Source organism: Ochotona curzoniae, unplaced genomic scaffold (genome assembly GCF_017591425.1).
Source record: "Ochotona curzoniae isolate NIBS_2020 unplaced genomic scaffold, NIBS_Ocur_1.0 scaffold_3223, whole genome shotgun sequence".
Classification (NCBI taxonomy): Eukaryota; Metazoa; Chordata; class Mammalia; order Lagomorpha; family Ochotonidae; genus Ochotona; species Ochotona curzoniae.
This window is the reverse complement of record NW_024467108.1, coordinates 13,047,140-13,067,340: the sequence shown is the minus strand read 5'-3', so window position 1 is coordinate 13,067,340 and position 20,201 is coordinate 13,047,140. Positions and strand designations below refer to the sequence as shown.

Genomic DNA, 20,201 nt, shown 5'->3' with positions numbered 1-20,201 from the left:
AGATATATACTAGCTGTCTTTAAAAAGTTCATAGAGGAGCCTAGTGTAGTAGCCTAGTGGCTAAAGCCCTCACGTTGCACTCTTGGGATCCCATATGAGCACTGGTTCTAATCCGATCCCAGTGGCCCTGCTTCCCATCCAGCTCCCTCCTGCTTGTCTCCTGGGAAGGCAGTCCAGGATGGCCCAAAACCTTGGGACTCTGCACCTGCATGGGAGACTTGGAAGAGGCTCCTGGCTCCTGGCTTCGGATTGCCTCAGCTCCAGCTGTTGCAGCCGAGTAGGGAGTGAATCAAGGGACGGAAGATCTTCCTGTGTTTCTCCTCCTCTCTGTATGTCTGACCTTCCAATAAAAATAAAATAAATCTTTTAAAAAATGTTTATGGAGAGGGCTCCTCAGTGGCTCTATCTTCTGCTTGCACATAGGAGTGCTGGCTGTGTCCCTTCTGCCCCACTTTCAACATCCTTCTCCGTGCTATTGCCTAGGAAAGCAGTTGAGGATGGATCAAAGCCTTGGGACCCTGCACCGCACAGGAGACCCAGAAGCTCCTAGCTTTGGATCAGCAAAGCTTTGACCACTTGAAAAACTGTAAATCTGCCTCCCCCAAAAAAATACGTCTTAAAAAAAAGTTCATGGACATGGGTAGTATGAAAATATGCATGATTTAATTTTTTTAGCAGAATTCACTTTTGATTAAATTTTCCACAAACTTTTTCAAATGCCATGCATAATTATTGAGATACAGTAGAAGTATGGCATTTTTGACTACTTTAGTAGGTGGTGGACAAGAATGAGTTAGAAAGTAGGGTCAGTAAGTCACCATTGCCTAATTGGGTTCTCACTTCTTTCAAGGTAACAATACACAGAGGAAGACATTACGAAGTTAGTACTTTTTTACTACTAAGGTTAGAGATATAAAAAGGAATATGAATGTGCTGGGAATTTTCCCCAAATATAAAATAAGATATTAGCAAAGATAGTGGCATGAACATATGCTAGTACATTGTGTAAAACTTTAATGTTGAAAGTGTACTTTTGTTTTTTACCTTATAATATTTTTAGCAACTCTGAATCAGGGATAAAGACTATAACTCCCTCTTCTTTTTTTTTTTTTTTTTTAATTAGAGAAGCAGCAGTTTTCTTCAAATAATTACGCCTTACTGAGACATGAGGGAAACCAGTGAATGTGGTTCAAGAGGGGACATTATGATATAGGAGATAAACATAGAAGGAATGCTCTCTTAGGTTCAGTGGTACGCTGGAGGGGACAAATCCCAGTTTACAAGAGCCTCTCAAGGTTTTAGCTAATTTGCAAGCTGATTCTTGAGCACAACCACTTGAAATTATATGTTAAACTTAAATTATATCAAAGTAAAAGTAATCAAGATTGGCAACTTGATTCCTAATTTTCCACTTCAAAATTTCTCATTCAGATACTATCTCTACTCCTGAGGTTATTTAGATCTATTTTATCTGAACAATGGAAAAGTTGTAAAGAGGCATGTTGCTGTTTGTGTCTTTCTGGGTTCACTCAGAGTGACATGTTGCTTGATATTGGTTATAGTGAGAATATTTATGCTTCATAAATTGTAAGTGCTGCAAATTGAGGCTTGAGTTATTATTTCATTGATGAGAAAGTTATACAGAAAATGTCAAAATGGGGCCTTGTGTGATGGCTTAATGGCTGAATCCTCACCTTGCAAGTGCTTGGATTCATGTAGGTGTCAGTCCATGTCCTAGCTGCTTTACTTCTTTTCCAGCTCCCTGTTTGTGGCATTGGGAAAGCAGGATATCGTGGTCCAAAGCTTTGGGACCCTACACCCAGATGAGAGACCCATGTGGGAGATCCAGAATAAGCTCCTGGCTTCAGATTGACTCAGCTCAGGCTTTTGCAGCCATTTGGGTAGTGAACAGACAGATGGAAGATCTTTCTCTCCATTTCTTCTCTCCATAGAAATAAAAATAACTAAATCTTAAAAAAAAAGCTGAAAATGCCAAAATGCAAGTGTGAGTTAAAACATCTATGGCTGTTACATTTGATTTGCCCAGAAATTGAGGAAATCTTTTCTATTTAAAATGACAAATTTAGCAAAAAAAAAAACACATCACATAATTAGCAAGAAAGGGGTTTTTATCTTGTTTAGAGATTGGTTTTATTATTTTAGAAGCCAAATTAGAGAGAGAAAGGGACAGGAAGAGAAAGAGATCTTCCATGCACTGATTACTCCCCAAGTGACTGCAATAGCCAAAGCTGGGACAGACAGAATTCAAGAGTCTATAACTCCATCCAGTTCTTCCATGTTGGTACAGGGTCTCATGTATTTGGACTGTCCTTTGTTGCTTTCCCAGGTGCCTTGGCATGGAGCTAGGTTGCAAGTTAAAGCAGATAGGACTTGAACAGCTGCTTATACTAGATGTCAATGTTGCCGTTGGCAGATTAAACCCTTGCATTACAATGCCAGCCCCAATACTAAGGTGTTCTGTTGTGTATGTGCATCTTATTCAGAAATATAACAAAAAATATGAACTAACATTTAAGTTTGAACTACTCATTTATCAATTGCAATGTTACATGGGCACAGTTGGCAAGATGGTGGTATAGGGTGAGGACAGGTTTAAACTGGTGGAGATTAATTAGCCAGGGTGAAGCCAAGACAGGTTTCAGGAAATAGGAATGGACATACCTGTAGCAAAAGGGCACCTGGAGACCCACAAGCATGGGAAAGCAGCAGAGACAATGGAGCAGTGTTGCAATGACCACCTACCCCAGTGGCAGTCAGCTGTCAGTGTTCGGTAATCAGAGCTCTACCGATGATCTGGTGGTAATGGGAGTTCACCAGGAGGTGAACCAAGACAAAGAACTGCCAATCCTACTGATTTGTTTGATCTGATCATGAGCAGAGTTGGAGTGGCAGACCCCAAGTGGTGGTGTAGGAACAGAGTGGGTTTCATGGTCTAAATCCTTCAGTGCCACATGGAACACCATTTTGTGTACTGTGGCAAAGGCTGCAATGAGCTGTGTATTTGCTAAGCCTGGAGCAAAATCAATTCTGGCTCAGTGTATTGCATTGGTCCAATGGGAAATCAGTACTGAATTAGCATTCTATGGGTTCCCACCAAATAGGTCTGGGTAGGCCCCAGACCTAGCAGCCAGCAGACCCAGAACCCCATCAGCGCCACATCAGGCATCATTTTGTGTGCTGTGGCAAAGGCTGGAAGACTGGAGGGATTTTGCTAAGCCCAGAGCAAAATCAATTCTGGTTCAGCTTATTGCATTGGTCCCGCAGGGAAATCAGTACCAACGTAGCATCCTACAGGTCCCAACCAATATAGGTCTGGGTGGAGCTCAGACCTAAAGGCCAGCAGGTTCTGGCATGACCAGCACGCAGTGATTTAGGACAGCTGATGTCTCCCTAATCCCAGGCATTGTTTGACCTGGGAGTGGGAGAAAGGCTGTGCAGGCAAGGTTGCAGCCACAACACTGAACACAGAGGCTAGAGAATGGTGAGTCAGGATCTGGGGTACAGAGACCATGGTAGAAGCCTAGCACAAAAGCCCTGGAGCCTGAAACTTGCTGGAGGGAGTGGCACAAGTGATTGCAAATGAAGAACCATACATGAAACACAACAAATAAAGTTGACCTGTAGACCAGTGAGCACAACAGCTTAGAAACCAGCCCTAAGGAGAAAAATCTGCTAACCAGAATACAATGACTAATAGCAAAAGGAGAGACAGAGGCACAATGTATTTTACTGATGTCTCCCATGCGAAGGAGCAAAACCCTTTGTCAACATCAGAGTTAACTTTGGAAGACATTGAGGAAATGGGGGATAAAAAATTTTAAAAACTTGTTATAAAGCTTCTTATCAACCACAAGAAGCCCATACAGGAGTTCAGGGAATTTAAGGAACAGGTTATACAGGAAATGGCAGCAATGAATCAAATGAAAGCTGATATATTAGAAATTAAGAATGCAAGGAACAAATTAAAAATTCATTGGAAAGCCTCAGTAATAGAATGAGTGAGGCAGAAAAAAGAATCTCGGAATATATTTTTTGCCACGATGAGGAAACAATCAAAAAGCTGGAAATGAATCTGACTCAGGCCAAAAAACTAGTCAAGAATTAAGAGACTATTAAAAGGCCAAATAGAAGAGTCATGGGCGTTCCAGAAGGTACAAAAAGAGAAGGTGGGTTTAAAAGATGTATTCAATGAATGGAAACTTCCCTAACACGAAGAAAGAATTGGGAAACAACATACAGGAAGGGCACAGAATTCCCCCAATAGGATTGACCAAAAGTGACCATCGTCATGACACATGATACTCAAGCTCTCTTCAGTTGAACATAAAGAAACGATCCTTAAATATGCATGTGAAAAATTCAATTATCATTTAAAGGAGCCCCAATCAGACTCAGCTGATCTTTCAGAGTATAGGCCAGAAGAGATTGGAGTGACATTCCAGATATTAAGGGAAAAATTTTTCAATCCAGAATAAAGTATTCAGAAAAGTTTCCTTTGTCATTGAAAGTGAAATAAAATTCTCGCACAATTTGCTTCTTCCAGAGCTTCTCTACAAATAGTGCTTAAAGATGTTCTCTTGACAGAGAAAAGGAACAGCATGTACCAAAACCAAAGGCAAACCTGGATAATGTCCCAATAAAAAGACAGCAGAAGACTAAATCAAATGAATAACCCATTACTAAAATGACAGGACCAAGTTACTACCTGTCCATATTAATCCTGAATGTAAATAGCTTAAACTCATCAATCAAATGTCAGTTTAGCAGCCTGGATCAAAAAACAAAACCCCTTTATCTGTTGCTAGTAGGAAACACATCTCACCAACAAAGATAGGCAGAAACTGAAAGTGAAAGGGTGGAAAAAGATATTCCAGGCTAATGGAAAGGCAAAGCAAGCTGGCGTAGCATTCTTAGATAATGTAGACTTTGACATGAAAGACATTAAAAGAGATGAGAAAGAATACCACATAGTGATCAAAGGTTCAATCCAGCAAGAAGAGATCACAATAATATATACACAGCAAATGCCAGGACACCTGACTGTGTGAAACAAATACTAATGGATTTAAAGGGAGAAATAGACTCCAATACAATAATAGTAGGGGTCCTTAATACCCCATTAACATAAAAGAACAGAATGTTAGGACAGAAACTCAACAAGGAAATAGCAGAGCTCACCCAGGCACTAGAGCAAAAGAACTTAATTGATACCTACTGACCCTTTCATCCAGTACACTGAGAATACACCATTTTTTTCACCAGTACATGAAACTTTCTCTGGGGTTGGCCACAAACAAGCCTCAGCAAATTTAAAAGAACTGGAATTATACCACACATCTTCTCAGACCATTATGAAGTGAAACTAGAGACCAGTAACTCAGAATATCCCAGAAGACATACAAATACCTGGAGACTGAATAATATGCTGCAAAATGAACAATGGGTTATAAAGGAAATCAAAGGGGAAATTAAACAATTGCAAGAAGGGTGTGTAGACAATAAATGTTTCAAGGAGTTTGAAAGGGAAATTGGAATGAGGTATGTTTAGAGAGGACTGAAAAATCAGGAACGTTTTATTCACTTTTTGTTTTTTCTCCCTAACTTTCACCCACCTGCTTCCTCAATCAGGAACATTTAAAAAATCACTCCATTTCAGTTTGTTTTTCTCCTGCTGGGAATTATTTAATGGAAAACACTTGGTGATGGACCAATGTCCTTTTGTAGGTTAAATAGGATAGAATCTAGTGCTCAAATAGTTGAGTTGTCTTTGCTAGTGGCACACTTTTTTCACAGTATTTGAAGGAAAAAAGAGTATTTGGCGAAGTTACATATAAAGTAATAGATATTATGTTAGGAGCTTGTGAAAGTTGTCTGTATTTTTCATGAAATACGTAGTGGAACAGTGTCATGGCAAGCTGGTTAAGCTGCTGCCTGTGGTGCTAGTATCCCATATGGGTGCCAGTTTAAGTTTCAACTATTTTGATTCCTATCTGCCTGCTTGCTAATGCATCTGAGAAAGCAGAGGAGCACAGCCCAAGTCCCTGCACCCCTGCATCCATGCGGTAGACCTGGATGAAAATCCTGGCTCCTGGCTTCAGTAATTGTGGCCTTGTGGGGAGAGAGTACCAACAGATGAAAGATCTGTATTTCTCCCTCTTTTTTTGTGATTTGGATTCTCAAATAAAATAAATCTTTAAAAAAAGAAGAAACATGAAATACTGTCAGCAGAGAATGGCTGCAGGGAAGAGAATTGAAAGGAGAAAGGAAATATACAATAAAGTGCTTAATGAGCTATTATTATAATTGGTGTATGTATGTTTTCAAGTGGTAGATCTGAGAGGGGAAGAGGACTTTTATAATTCAAAGACTGTTGTCACATACTGCATGCAAATAAAAAGTTTATATAAAAACCTTAAAGTTGATTTTCTCAAGGATTTTGTCTTATGAGGGATGAAGATACCTGTTTAAAAAGTCACAATATAGGAAGTATGTGAATAATGTTACTGTTGTGGCATTCTGAGTTATGCCTCTTCCTGCTATGGCAACATACCATTTGGGCACAGGGTCTAGTTTCTACTGCCTCACTTCTTGTCTAGCTCTGGGAAAGCAGTGTAAGATGGCCCAAGAGCTCAGGTTACTATTAGCCACATAGGAGACCCAGGTGAAGCTCCTGGTTCCTGAGTTCTATCTGGTGCAGCTGTAATCATTACAGTCATTTGGAAAGTGAGTCATCAGAAGATCTCTCTTTCTCCTCTTTTCTCTCTGTAGTTTTATCTTTCTTTCAAATAGATAAATGGGCCCAGTGCAGTAGTCTAGTGGTCAATGTCCTCGATTTTCATGCACGCACTAGGATCCCATATGGGCACTGGTTCATGTCCCAGAGGCTCTGCTTCCCATCCAGCTCTCTGTGACCTGGGAAAGCAGTCACGGATGGCCCAGAGCCGTGGCACCCTGCATCTGCATGGGAGACCTGGAAGATGTTCCTGGCTCCTGACTTTGGATCAGCTCATCTGCAGTGATTGCAACCACTTGGGGAGTAAATCATCAGATGAAATATTTTCCTCATGTGTATTTCCCTTTCCAGTGGAAATAAATAAATCTTAAAAAAAGGAATTAAATGAACCTTGAAGAAAATGATGCCTTTGATATTTATAAGGCCAAACTAATTCAGAAGAGAGATAGTGATTAATTTGAATGAGCAGAGATGGCTTTATGGAAGAGAGCATTTAGGTTAGATCTTAAGAGAAGGTAGATTTTCAGTTGATGTATACATAAATTTATTGTACATTTTTGAATTTATTTTAAGGGGCGAGAGAGAGAAAGAGAGATTCCATCAACTGGTGAGAGAGCAAACTTCTATCAGCTGGTTCATTTCTCAAATCCCAATTGTATGCAATCAGGGTCTCCCCTGTGAGTGGGAGGGTCCCAAGTGCAAGCGTCATCACCCGCTGCCTCTCAGGTTTTATATTAACAGAAAACCTGAGTAACACACAGAGCTAAGACTGAAATTCAGGCGTTCTGATATGGGTTGGGAGCATGACCAACTAACCACTGTGCCAAATGCCTGTCCCATGTGCTGGGCATTGTGCATATGTTGGTTTACTTAATTCTAACACCCGTGAGAATTGAAGCTCAGAGATGTGAAATAATTTGTAAAAGGCTGAGTTCTGGTAAGTAGGTTTAATTACCAGATCTAGCTGACAACAAACCCCTTTCAATGTGGCGCAGTCATTATACGGGAAGATAATGGCTTGGAGGATGTTCCAGTATGTGAAGCAGGAAGAACAAAGGTAAATACAGAAGTGAGAGAAACGTAGAGAAACTTTTTGTGTGTATGTGTGCAATCAAGTCTGAACTGGGCACAATATGTGTGTTTGGAGGGCATGGCATAGAGGAAAATAAGGTTGAAACTATAGGTTGTAAATTGATCTGGGGAGGGAGGTCTCAAAGGCCATGTTAACAAATTTGGATGTTGTTTTGTAAGAAATCATCAGCTTTATTTTTTTTTAAAGATTGGACAATATTATACTTAGTATGTGAACCTCAGTAGGCTGGCTTTGTATTTTACTTTAGAACTGAAGATTCTTTCAGGAGCCACAACTATGGAAATAAAGTAGGTTATTGAAATCAGGTGTAGAGTGTAATTACCAACTTCACATGATAGTTTATGCAGTTCATAACTATTTTATCATATGTGTCATGAAATTAGGAATACAGACATAGAATAATGTTAGCTTACTACTTCTCTAAGACTCTAACGCAGCATTTTTAAATTGTTTTTCAGATACTGACCGAGCTTTATCATTATTGGATGAATACTGCAAAAAGTTAAGAAAACCAGAGGAGCAGCTGTTGAAAAATGCTGTTAAAAAGGTGATGAGTATCTTTAAGAGCAGCTTATTCCAGGCTTTGCTAGGTAAGTGTTCAGTTGGAGTGAGCTAAATGGTTTAAATGCGGTCAAAGAAACTGGTGTTAACCAAATTTCAAACTGGAATTATTTCCCTTGGTAATGGAAAGGAAGATTTTTGTTTATTTTGCTTTCCCTTTCTTATTTAAGAATAACTTAGAAAAGATTTGTTACAAAATACAAAAAAGAGATGAATTCCTGATTTTATAGGAGGAAAAATTTTTCACAGAAAAAAAAAAAAAGCCTGAGTAGTTTACTGTAAAACATTGGAGACAAATATGCTAGGGAAATAAATTGCCTTTTGTGTCTAACACAAAAATCACAGCTTATAATCAGAATCAGCTTTCTACCTTAAAATAAACAAAACAAGCATTGTTTCATTTTCCTTAATTTCCTATGGAAAGTTTAATGTCAGAACTGAAAAGTTTATTGAAAATTTAACATTTTGAGATCCTTATCAATTTAGTGACTCAAATCACATAATGTTTTACCTTATGCGTATTCCCTTCCTTACTAATGATTGTGAAGAAAATGAAAGATACGATTTTTATGTAGTTATGCATAAATATTCTGCAATTATGCAAAAGGTAGCTTTTAACTCATTTTTCCATATGTTAAGATAAAAACATTTTCCCCCAACAAAAACAACTTATTAAATAATTAAAACTTACTGTATACAATATATTATAAAGAAATAACTGAGTTTACTAGGTATTTTCAAGGCTTTTTCAGGCTTAACAGTTAATGACAAGAATCTAAAATTAGAAATATATAAGGCTTATTTAAAAATATTTTATCTGTATTGTAATAAATATCTTGGTAAAATTCAATATTAATATATAATTAAAATATCAATATTTTTATAGACTAAAAACTAGCTTTACAGTTTGAATATAATTTTAAAAATCACTAAATGAACATCTGAAAATAAGTATTTGAATACAAATGGAAATAAAAGTACTATATGATTATTATTGTGTGCTTATTTAAAATATCCCATTGAGGCTAACAAGGATTAATGGAAAAAATAAATGTGATCAGCTGGCATTAAATAAAAACAGCTATAAATACAGAATCAAAGAGTTTATTTAAAGCAACTCTGTCATCAGAAAATAGCACTTAAGAAGGCATTTCAAAATCACAAATTTCTCATTTAAAAACTAATGGTGTCATCAGATGAGATCGGGCGCACTCAGGGTGGTATGGCCGTAGACTAATGGTGTCATCTAGTTGGTAATTACTAAAGACCATTAATTAAAATCAAGTATGTCTGAGTAGATTTGTGTGATGTTTTAGGTTAAGAGTGGTCATGTCTTTTAAGAACCTGAGATTTCTGAGAACGTGATTTAGGAAGAGCAATTTCAGATGATTTAGATAAGTCTTTATTTTGATAACATAATAATTTGTTAACATAATTATATTACCTAGAGAATAGAAAGACAAATGAGTGACAAATAATTACATTTTGCCATTATTTTAAGTGAATAGTAAATATCTTGGCTTAAAATCTATGATGTTTGAATGTCTCTAATAAAATGAAAGACAGCAATAATCCGTAAAAAGCTGTTATGTAAGTAATTCCACCATCCGGCTTTGAATGGATAGATTTGCTTTAGCTGATCTTCAAAATTCATTTTGGGATAAACCAGAGTGCAAAATATGAAGCAACATTATGTAACAAAGATAATTTTCTGTTGATTTCTTTGTGCATAGCTAAATACCGATCATTAATTTATTATTGAATGTTTAAATTCTGTCAGTGTGTAATTTTTTCTAAGATTTATCTTTTATTGGAAAGGCAGATTTACAGAGAGAAGGAGAGAGCAAGAAATCACTGTATTTTCTTTAAGGACACGGAAGAGAGCCTTTAACATGCTGAAGAAGATTTGTATATTTATAAAAGTTTAGTTAGGGAGACATTGATTAATAAGACATTGCTTCTGCTTTAAAATCTGATTTCTATTTGAACCATTTTTCTGCCTCAGTTTTCTTGTCCTTTTTTTGGTTTCATGTAGAGAAGGATAGTGATTTCACCCATTGTTTTAACATAGTACATTGAGAGAGTTTATTATATAAATCCCAACCCACTGCAGAAAATGCAAAGGAATTATACTGCAGAAAGAAGGACAAAAATAGATAATAAAATAAATTGCTATCATTGTAGAATGTGCTAGGAAACGAAATCCTGGTTGTACAGAAGAAAAGCATTACTTTACCAGTGAATGTTGTTCTCCATTGGTGGTCTTTTTTTATGAAATGCTAAAAAAGAATACTGTGTTTTAGGTAGGATCATGTTTGAGGATTAAAAATATACCTGCATTATTGTGCCACTATTATAGGGCATAAAACATTTTACATATTTGTAATGACATGACAAAATGTGATAACAAATAATTTTTCTTTTTTTGTAGGGATTTTTAAAACACTTAAAAATTTTGAATTTCATGATACAGTTCCATAGGCTGTGGAATTTCCCTCCCCAATAAGTAACCCCCTTCTTTTTTTGTTTTTTTAAGATTTTTATCTTTGTTGGAAAGTCAGATATACAGAGAGGAGGAGAGACAGGAAGATCGTCTGTCTACTGATTCACTCCCCAAGTGTTCGGATAGGCTCAGCTCCAGCTGTTGCGAAGCCAGGCGCTTCTTCCTAGTCTTCCATGTGGCTGCAGGGTCCCAAGGCTATGGGACATCCTGTTTTCCCAGGCCATAAGCAGGGAGCTGGATGGGAATTGGAACAACCAGGACATGAAGTGTCACCCATGTGGGATCACAGTGCTTGGAAGTTGAGGACTTTAGCCACTAGGCTATGGTGCTGGGCTCTAGTTTTTTATTTCTAAAAAATAACTTTAGTTATAAAAGCAATCATTTGGAGACCTTTTTTATACTGAAGGAAAAGAACATAATATCAGGGCCCAGCACAAAGGCTTGATTGGCTTATCCAACCCCTTCAAGACAGGATCCTACACAGATGCCAGTTTGTGTTTTGGTTCCTCCGCTTCCCATCCAGTTCCTTGCTTGTGGTCTAGGAAAGCAGTAGAGGCTGTCCTTGAGTCGTCTTTGGACCCTGCAGGCATGTGGAAGATCAGAGGTAGAGGTTCTTGTCTCCTGGCTTCAGATTGGCTCAGCTCTGGCTGTTCCAGCCACTTGAAGAGTGAGCCAATGGACAGAAAATCTTTCTCTCTGTATCTCCTTTTCTCTGTAGATCTGCATTTCCAATAAATATAAAATAATACATCTGTTTCTAAAAAAGAATATAAGATCTAGTGATATGGTCCAGGCTACCTGATAATTATGGAGAGTGATGACCTGTTTAACTTTCTTCCTGTTTTCTAAAGTCCCTGTATTAATTGTTTTAGCTTTCCTATTTTTCCAGTAGGTGACAGTGGATAAGTCACGTCTGCTGGTTTGAAAGTATTCAGTGTTCATTGAAATATAGAAAAAGAAAAATGAAAGAGCAATGTATTAGGAGCTACACATTTTGATGTCAGGCGTAGGGTGACATCTTGTGGCAAATGTGAGGAAAAAGCTTATCTTGGGGAAAGTTATAATTTTATTGGTGATCACAATATCTTCAAAAACACCTTCAACATTTGCACATCAGTGAATTGGAATTCCATGATTTCTTACAAACTAATTCTCTTTCATTGAGCATAGCTACAATATTTGGACTCTCAAGGCACTATTCTGGATTATCTATTCTTCATTTTGGTGATGAACGGGCAAGATAGAACATTATTCTTACACTCATCAAAGTCTACTCTGAAAATTTAAATCCCTGTGTTACCACCAGAATTAATTATTTAAATATTTTAGGTAATATAAAATGTATTTTATAGTATTAAATATATTTTATATGTGTTGCACAAATATTCTTTGTTTTTTTATGTTGTTGGGAATTATATCTATTATTTAGTAATTTCTTACACAGATTTGGAATGACCTACATGTATATTTCATACTACTTTAAAGATTTTTTAAAAATTTAATTTATTCTTTTTTATTTCGCTATTTTGAGAGAAAATTTTTGTTAAGAACTTAGGATGAGCACTAAAATGGCGTTTTTTTTTGTAACTCTACTAGTAATAACATCTTATCAAAAAGTCCTTGTCTTGTTTTAAGGAAGATTTATGTAAGCCTATGTAAGGCTTATTTATGTAAGCCTATCAGACTGTGTGTTAGAATACATTTTATTGCATAAAACTTAGCAGAGAACCATACAGATATTAGTGGTTAATACTAACAGAATTATACAAAAAGATATATTGCATATTGGGATTGTTGGAAACTTCTACCATATCTCTACCTGGTAGAAACTTTAACCAGCCCTTTGATTATGATTATGTCTCATACAATTTTGTTCATATTGTTAAAAAGTATTTATTTTGTTCCCTTGTTATAAACTGAATATATTTTTGCTCTTCTGAATGGTCTGAATAGCTTGAGGTTGGTGGTTATAACTAATTTTTTGTACCCCCACAGTGTGGACCACTGATGATAGGCCTTCAATACATTTTAATTCATTTACACAATTATTTAAAAAATTCCCATTATGTGATGGTCATTAGGCTAAGCTACAGAGCTATAGTGGTGAACTGCAGAGCATGTTCCTTACCCTTAAGGGCAAGTGGAGAAAAAGACAAATCAAACCCAAAATTAAGTAATTATAAATTATAATAGTTTTAAGTTTGAGTATAGATAAAATCCAGCTGCATGTTTTCCATAAACAGTAATTCTCATGTGTAATTTTATTTCACAATAGTATGTATTTGAAAATGTCATCGCTAGTTTGATCTTAATTATCAATTGCAATGTGTACTTTCTGCCACATGATTACACAGGTGTCAAGGATTTTTTAATGTAGATTGCAGTGATTGTAAAGGCCCATAAATTGATGTGAATTTGGAGTAATTTGGCTTTAATTCTGTAAAAGATGTTTTCAAAACATGGTTCTTGGGCCAGTAGTGCCAATCCTGTGTTGATTGAGATTGCAAGTTCTTAGGTCTCACTTTAGACGTACTGTATCAGAACTCTGTAAGCGGCTCTCAGCAAATACTGTTTGGGAGATTTTTCAGGTAATTGTGAGGGATGTTAATGTCCGAGAGCATGTGTTCTAAATGATTAGATATTTGGCCATCTGGAGAAAGTAAAGTACGAGAGAGACAGCATTCAATGAAATTGTGTAGTTTATATTAATAGTCATGATGGGTGCTGCAAAGGCAAATTATTAGAGGTTGCTTACAAACTAAGGCTTAACTTTTAGCAGTAGAATCAGAGAAAACCTGAAGAAGTGGAATCCATCATGTTGAAGGAAAGTGAGGAAATGCTTCTGACTGGAGTAAGCAGTACATTGTGTCCTTAAATGCTATGCTGTTACTTAGTCTCTTGAATGTTCTCCAGGAGCTGAATAGAATGTTGGGTTAGACTTGTCTCTTCCAAAGGCTTTTCAGTCTTTACATTTGAGGGTAAACTTGAGATAAGAATAGTAAGCATAAAATGTGATTAAGTTGCTGTGATTCCCCTTTAGTTGTGTGTTTTATGTCAGGTACGGTCAACTTCTTAAAGTACACTTTTAGTTGAATGCTATTTTTGGCTCTGAACTTTGAATTTTTACTGTAAGATTTATTACCATGGGTAAGCATTTGGCACAGTGATGAAGCTGTTTTTTAGGATACCTGCATCCTGTATTGGTATGCATGGGTTTGACTTCTGGCTCTACTTCCAAGTCCAGCTTGCTACTGATGCACACCCTGGGAAGCACCACAGGTGATGGCTCAGGTAATTGTGTCCTTGTTACCGACATGAAAGACCTGGGTTAAATTCTTGGATACTAGTTTTGACTTTGCTTGACCTTGGTTCTTGTGGGAATTTGGAGAGTGAATCAGATGATGGAAAATCTCTGTCTGTCTCTGTTTCTCTCTCTCTCTCAATAGGATAAATATATTTAAAAGAAGGATTTGTGGGAGATTGATGTGGTGCAGTGGGTTAAGATATTGCTGACAATATTGGCATCCCGTTTTGTATCAGAGATTTGAGTCCCAGCTGTTCTGCTTTTGATCTAACTTCTTGCTAATGCCCATGGGAAAGCAGGGGGAGGGTTGGCTCCAGTACTTGGGTCTCTGTCATCCAATCAGAGGGTGGAAGATCTTTGCCTTTCCCTCTCTCTGGATCACTGACAGTTTTTAAATAAATAAAACAAATCTAAAACAAATGAACAAAACAAACAAAACAAAATGAAAGCATCAAAAAAGTGAAAAAAAGCAAAAACCAAAAGCAAAAGCAAAACCAAAAACCAAGAGTTATGTCACCAGATGGCACCATTTAACTAAATTTATGTGCTTTGGATTCTTATAAAACTTTCTGAATGAAAGATTTTAATTTTACTATAGCTGAAATAGGAAAAATGTTATTTAAATGTCATATGGAATTTCTTTACATATTAAGGTCATGAAACCTCAAGTATTTTGTTCAAGCATAAAACAATAAAGTGATAATAAATGAAAATTTAGTGATCAAAACTGTAATTAATAAATAGTAGCAATAAAAAAGAACAAATCACAATATGTTTTTCCCTCTGGATTTTCCAATAGCAGGCATACTAAAATAAAATAAATAATATTATAGCCTTCAGTTTAACTTTCAGTTGTAGAAATATTTTCAAGTAGTTCAGACATAACAAAGTATAGAGAATATTCTATTATTTTAGGAATAATAACTCTAGGTTACAATTAAACAATTCTAGATTATTTAGAGATAAACCCTTTCCAGATGTCCTGATTTAGTATGATGTTATATATAAAAATAATGTCAATGAAGCATATATTTTACTGAACTATAGAGCTAATAAGATTAATATAACATGATGTATTCTTTTTTTTTTCTTAGTATAAACATCCATGCCCCCAGACATCAGAATTTGTTATTTGGTTATGATCCTCCTTAATATTTTTTTCTTTGAGTACAGTTAGTTTTTTTCCTATAATTTAAATATTTGTATTACTGGTGCCATACTTATTTCAGTATAGTGTTGTTAATTGATTGCATTTTAGTCTCTCTTGGTGGACTGAGTTTCTTGAATGTAAAAACTAGTTCTAATCCAGCCAGTACCTGGTGTGGAATAGTCTTTCATTTGAGAACGTGTATTTAAGAAAGACTGTTAGTGTTAGTAAGAGAGACTGCATTAGACTTTGGGGATTTAGTGGTAAGAGAAACATGTACTCTGTTTCCATGGAGTTCATGGTTACCAAGGGAGAGAAACAGTAGTCAGGTAAATAAATAAGTGATTTAATAAGTAGAGGTTTGTGATAAACAGATAAAATTGTAATGAATTTCTTAAGCTGATCAAAAATCATATTTTATGCCATATTTACTTAAAATGTTTAGATTTTAAAACCTTCTGGTAGTCTTTCATTATTCTTAGAGTAAAATTCAAACTTCTTACCTATAAGATTCCATGTCACTCATGCCTATCTGTCTTGTCTCCACTCTTCTCTACTTCCAACCTTCCAACCATAGTGATTTACATATGGTTTCTGAAGTCCTGGATACCATATTCATATGTGTGGTAGTAAAAAAGGAGTATGAAAAAGAAAGTGTCAGTCCAGTCATTATTGTTTTCTTACCAAGAAATAAAAAAATGGAGCTGGCACTGTGGCATAGTTGGTTAGACACTGCCAGCATCCACCTGGTTGGAGGTTAAAGATCCCAGCGTTCCACTTCTGATGTAGCTCCCTGATAATGCACCTGAGAAAGTAGTGGGTGATTGTCCATGTGCTTGGACCCTTGCACCAAAGTAGGAGACCTGAAGGAATCCTTGGTTTTGGCAGTCCCAACTGTTGTAGCCATTTGGGGGAGTGAAGCAGCAGATGGGAGATCTCTCACACTCTTTTTTTCTGTGTAACTCTTTCAAATAGATAAATCTGAAAGAAAAGAACATGTCCCACAGCTGCTGCCTGTGTCACACCCCCTTCCTAGTACATATTTTCTTTATGTCGTATTGTTCATAACTGGTTCGCGTGGCTACTGTTAACACGAAGGAGGCCGAAAAATGGATTTACTTTGAGTTTCAGTTCTATCTACCTTTTTTTTTCTGACCATAATTTTGTTGTATACTTTGTCACAAACTTGTTTAATTAGGTAGCCTTATTCTTAGTGATATCTTGACTTATTCAAACATAGAGGAAGGATAATGGTTTAGGCATAGGCTTTTCTTTTTTGATAACAAAAATGATTTTTAATTTGCATGTGAGAAAGCAACATTTTTATTCTGGCTAAAATAAGAGAAAAATGAACAGTTACATTGAGAAACAGTTTAATTTGTTAGAAAAACAGGGTTGGACCCAGTGCTATAGCCTAGTGACTAAAATCCTCACTTTGCATTCACTGGGATCCCATATACGTGCCAGTTGGTGTCCTGGTTGCTCTGCTTCCCATCCAGTTCCCTGCTTGTGGCCTGGGAAAGCAGTAGAGGATGGTTTAAAGCCTTGGGACCCTGCACCCGCATAGGAGACCTGAAAGAAATTTCTGGTTCTAGACTTTGGATCAGCATAGCTCCGGGTACTGCAGCCCCTTGGGGAGTGAACTAGCAGATGGAAGATCTTTCTCAAAATTTGGCTTTCTAATAAAAATAAATAAATCTTAAAACGGAAAGAAAAGTAGAGTCAGAGACTGAGGAGGGAATACACTCAGGCTCATTTATTTGTTAATTTATTTTAGCTTCCATATATAAGGGAGAACATTTGTCTTTCTTTGGTTTATTTCACTCACCACACTATCCTCTACTTCTAACCAATTTATTGCTAGTGATAGATTTTCATTCTTAATTTTAGATTTATATCATATTTTTTGTGTATACACTTAAACACACATCTGTATGTATATGTATACATATACCTATAACATATGTTAACACATATATTTAATTCACTTGTTGATGGAGATCTTGGTTGATTCCATATTTCGGTTATTGTTAAGAGTGCTGCAATAAACACAGCAGAACAAGTATCACTTTGATACAATGAGTAATGCCTTTTGGGTATTTACCCGGTAGTGGGATTGCTGGATCATATGACAGATCTATTTTAGTTTTCAAAGAATGTTCTGTATAGTTTTCCACAGTGACTATGCTAATTGACATTCCTACCAGCAGTATATGAATTGCCCTTTGTAGTTTCATCGTGTTACTGTTCTTCTTCATCTGCATAATAACCATTAACAGTGGTGTGGTAATAACTCATTGTGGTTTTGAGTTGTATTTGCCTGATAGTTAGTAATATTGAGTAGTTTTCTGCATCTGTTGAACCAGATCAATTGTCATTTTTGTTCAGTATTTTGAGTTACTAATTATTTCTCGATATGAGTCAATTGTTGGATATAGATCTTGTGTATATTTTTTCCATTCTGTTCATTGTCTTTTTACTCTATTGATAGTTTCTTTTGCTGTGCAGAAGCTTCTGAGTTTGAAGTGATCCTATTGTCCAGTTTTGCTTTTGCTGTCTGTCGTTGGTCATTACCTATACCAACCTCTTAATGTTCCCCCGTATTGTTTTTTCTAGGGATATCATAGTCTTAAATTTTACATGTTGGTCTTTTATCTATCTTGAGTTGATTTTATTGTATGGTTAGAGGTGGGGATTTTATTTCATTCTTCTATAGATATGCATCCAGTTTTATCAGCACCATTTATTGAAGTGGCTATCCTTTCATCAATGTATGTTCAAAACATTGTCAAAAGTCAGTTGGCGGCATTTAAGTAAATTAATTTCTGTCCCTATTAAATTAATCAATTAACTGTATCAATTCTATCCCATTGATTTATGTGTTAATTTTTATACCAGTACCATGCTGTTTAATTATGATGGCATGGTAGCATGTTTTGAAATCAGATATTGTTATGCTTCTAGCTTGTTCAAATTAGGCTAGTCTTACATCTTGTTGTACCAGCATCACATATGAACACAAGTTCATGCTCTGAGTATTCTACTTCTGATCAGCTCTCTAACTGTGGCCTGGGAGAGCAGTGGAGTAGCCAAGACCTTTGTGGGGAAATTTGGAAAAAGCTTCTGGCTCCTAGCTTTGGATTGCCTCAGTTCTGGCCATTGTAGCCATTTGAGGAGTGAACCAGTAAATGAAATGCCTCTCTTCCTGTCTCTCCTTTTCTCTATCAAATCTATCTTTCAAATAAAAATCCATAAATCTGGGCTTGGCATGCTGGCTCAATGGCTAAATCCTCATTTTGCATGCACTGGGATCCCATATAGGCAGTGGTTAGTGTCCTGGCTGTTCTATTTCCCATCTAGCTCCTCCTGGTCCTGGCCTGGAGGAGCAGTAGAGGATGGTCCAAAGCCTTGGGACCCTGCACACATGTGGGAGACCAGGTAGAAGCTCCTGGCTCCTGGCTTTAGATTGGCTTAGCTCTGGCCATTGCAGCCACTTGGGGAGTAAACCAGCAGATTGAAGATCTTTCTCTCTGTCTCTTCTCTCTGTCTCTTCTCTCTGAAAAGTCCACCTTTCCAAAAATAAATAAGTAAATCTTTAAAAAAATCAATAAATCTTAAAAAAAAAAAGCTCAGTGAGTTATTTTCCCCAATTAACCAAGGGGTCACAGTGAAGTGGGTAGATAAATCACAGATAAGATAATGAAGTCTTTTCTTTGCAGATCTATAGGATTATGGGAGTTATATTTGGCATTCCACTGCATTGATGCACATAGAGTTCAATATTCATATCACTTTATGCTCCTTTCAAATTTGGTATTGAGTATTGATGAAATTAATTAACACTAGAAAAAGAAAACCCTCACATATCTCACGGGAAAGGCCTCCTCTTTGTTCTGTTTGCTTTAGCTCTTAGGAAAATGTAAAAGAGATAGAGAGTGGGGAACTTTGGTCTACTTTAGTTCGTTTACATGAATGAGTTCAAAAAGTTGTTTGAGGAAGCATTTCTCCTCATAAACAGTTCTTAGTTCAGAAGGCATAAAACTTCTGAGACTATGTGAAGAATTACAAACATGTCAATAATGACTTATAGGTTATTATTACATATTTCTTCTTATTTCTGTTTTCTGAGTCCTCAGGTCCTGGCTTATATTCAGATTAATTTCACCAAAATGTTTCTGAAATCACCAAATTAGAATTCTTTTTGCAGAACTGTGCATTTATGAATCAGGTCATCAAATTTCTGTAGGTTTACATATTTTTATTTGGCAGGCAAAGTTACAGAGAGAAGGAGACAGATTTCTTTAATCCACTGATTCACTTGGTAAATGGCCATAGTGGCTGGAACTGAGCTGATCCAGAGCCGCAACTAGCCGTGTCTTCTGGATCTCCAACACGAGTGCAGGGGTCCAAGGACTTGAGCCATGCTCTGCTGGCTTCCCAGGTCATAAGCAGGAAGCTGATTCTAAGTGGAGTAGCCAGAACAGGAACCAGCTCCCGCATATGGAAAGTTGGCACCAGGTGGAAGCTTAGCGCTCTGCACCATGGCTCCAGGTCCCACATAACACATATTTAGAACAATCAAACTACAGAGGTATGCTTGTTTTATAAGATATTTGCTTATTCATTTTCTAAATTTCTACAATAGACAAGGCTTGGATCAAGACAGAGCTTGAACCTGGAATTCAGTCTTTGCCTCCCATGGGGGTGGGAGTTGCCCACATACATGAACCATCATCTGTTCCAGCAGGAAGCTTGATCAGAAGCAGAGTAGCAGGGATTCAGACCTGGAATTGTGATATGAGATGTAGGTGTCCCATGCAGCATCTTAAACACTGTGCT

General features: G+C 36.8%; 1 protein-coding gene across 1 annotated transcript in view; it reads left to right on the top strand.

Annotated features, from left to right (window-relative positions):
- Positions 1–20,201, top strand: part of DLG2 (discs large MAGUK scaffold protein 2) — a 1,763,217-nt gene that overhangs the window by 13,954 nt on the left and 1,729,062 nt on the right. Inside the window, exon 3 of the mRNA XM_040964332.1 lies at positions 8,306–8,437. Coding sequence (XP_040820266.1) covers positions 8,398–8,437 — 40 coding nt within the window. The 5' untranslated portion in view covers positions 8,306–8,397. The remainder of the gene's footprint in view (positions 1–8,305; positions 8,438–20,201) is intronic.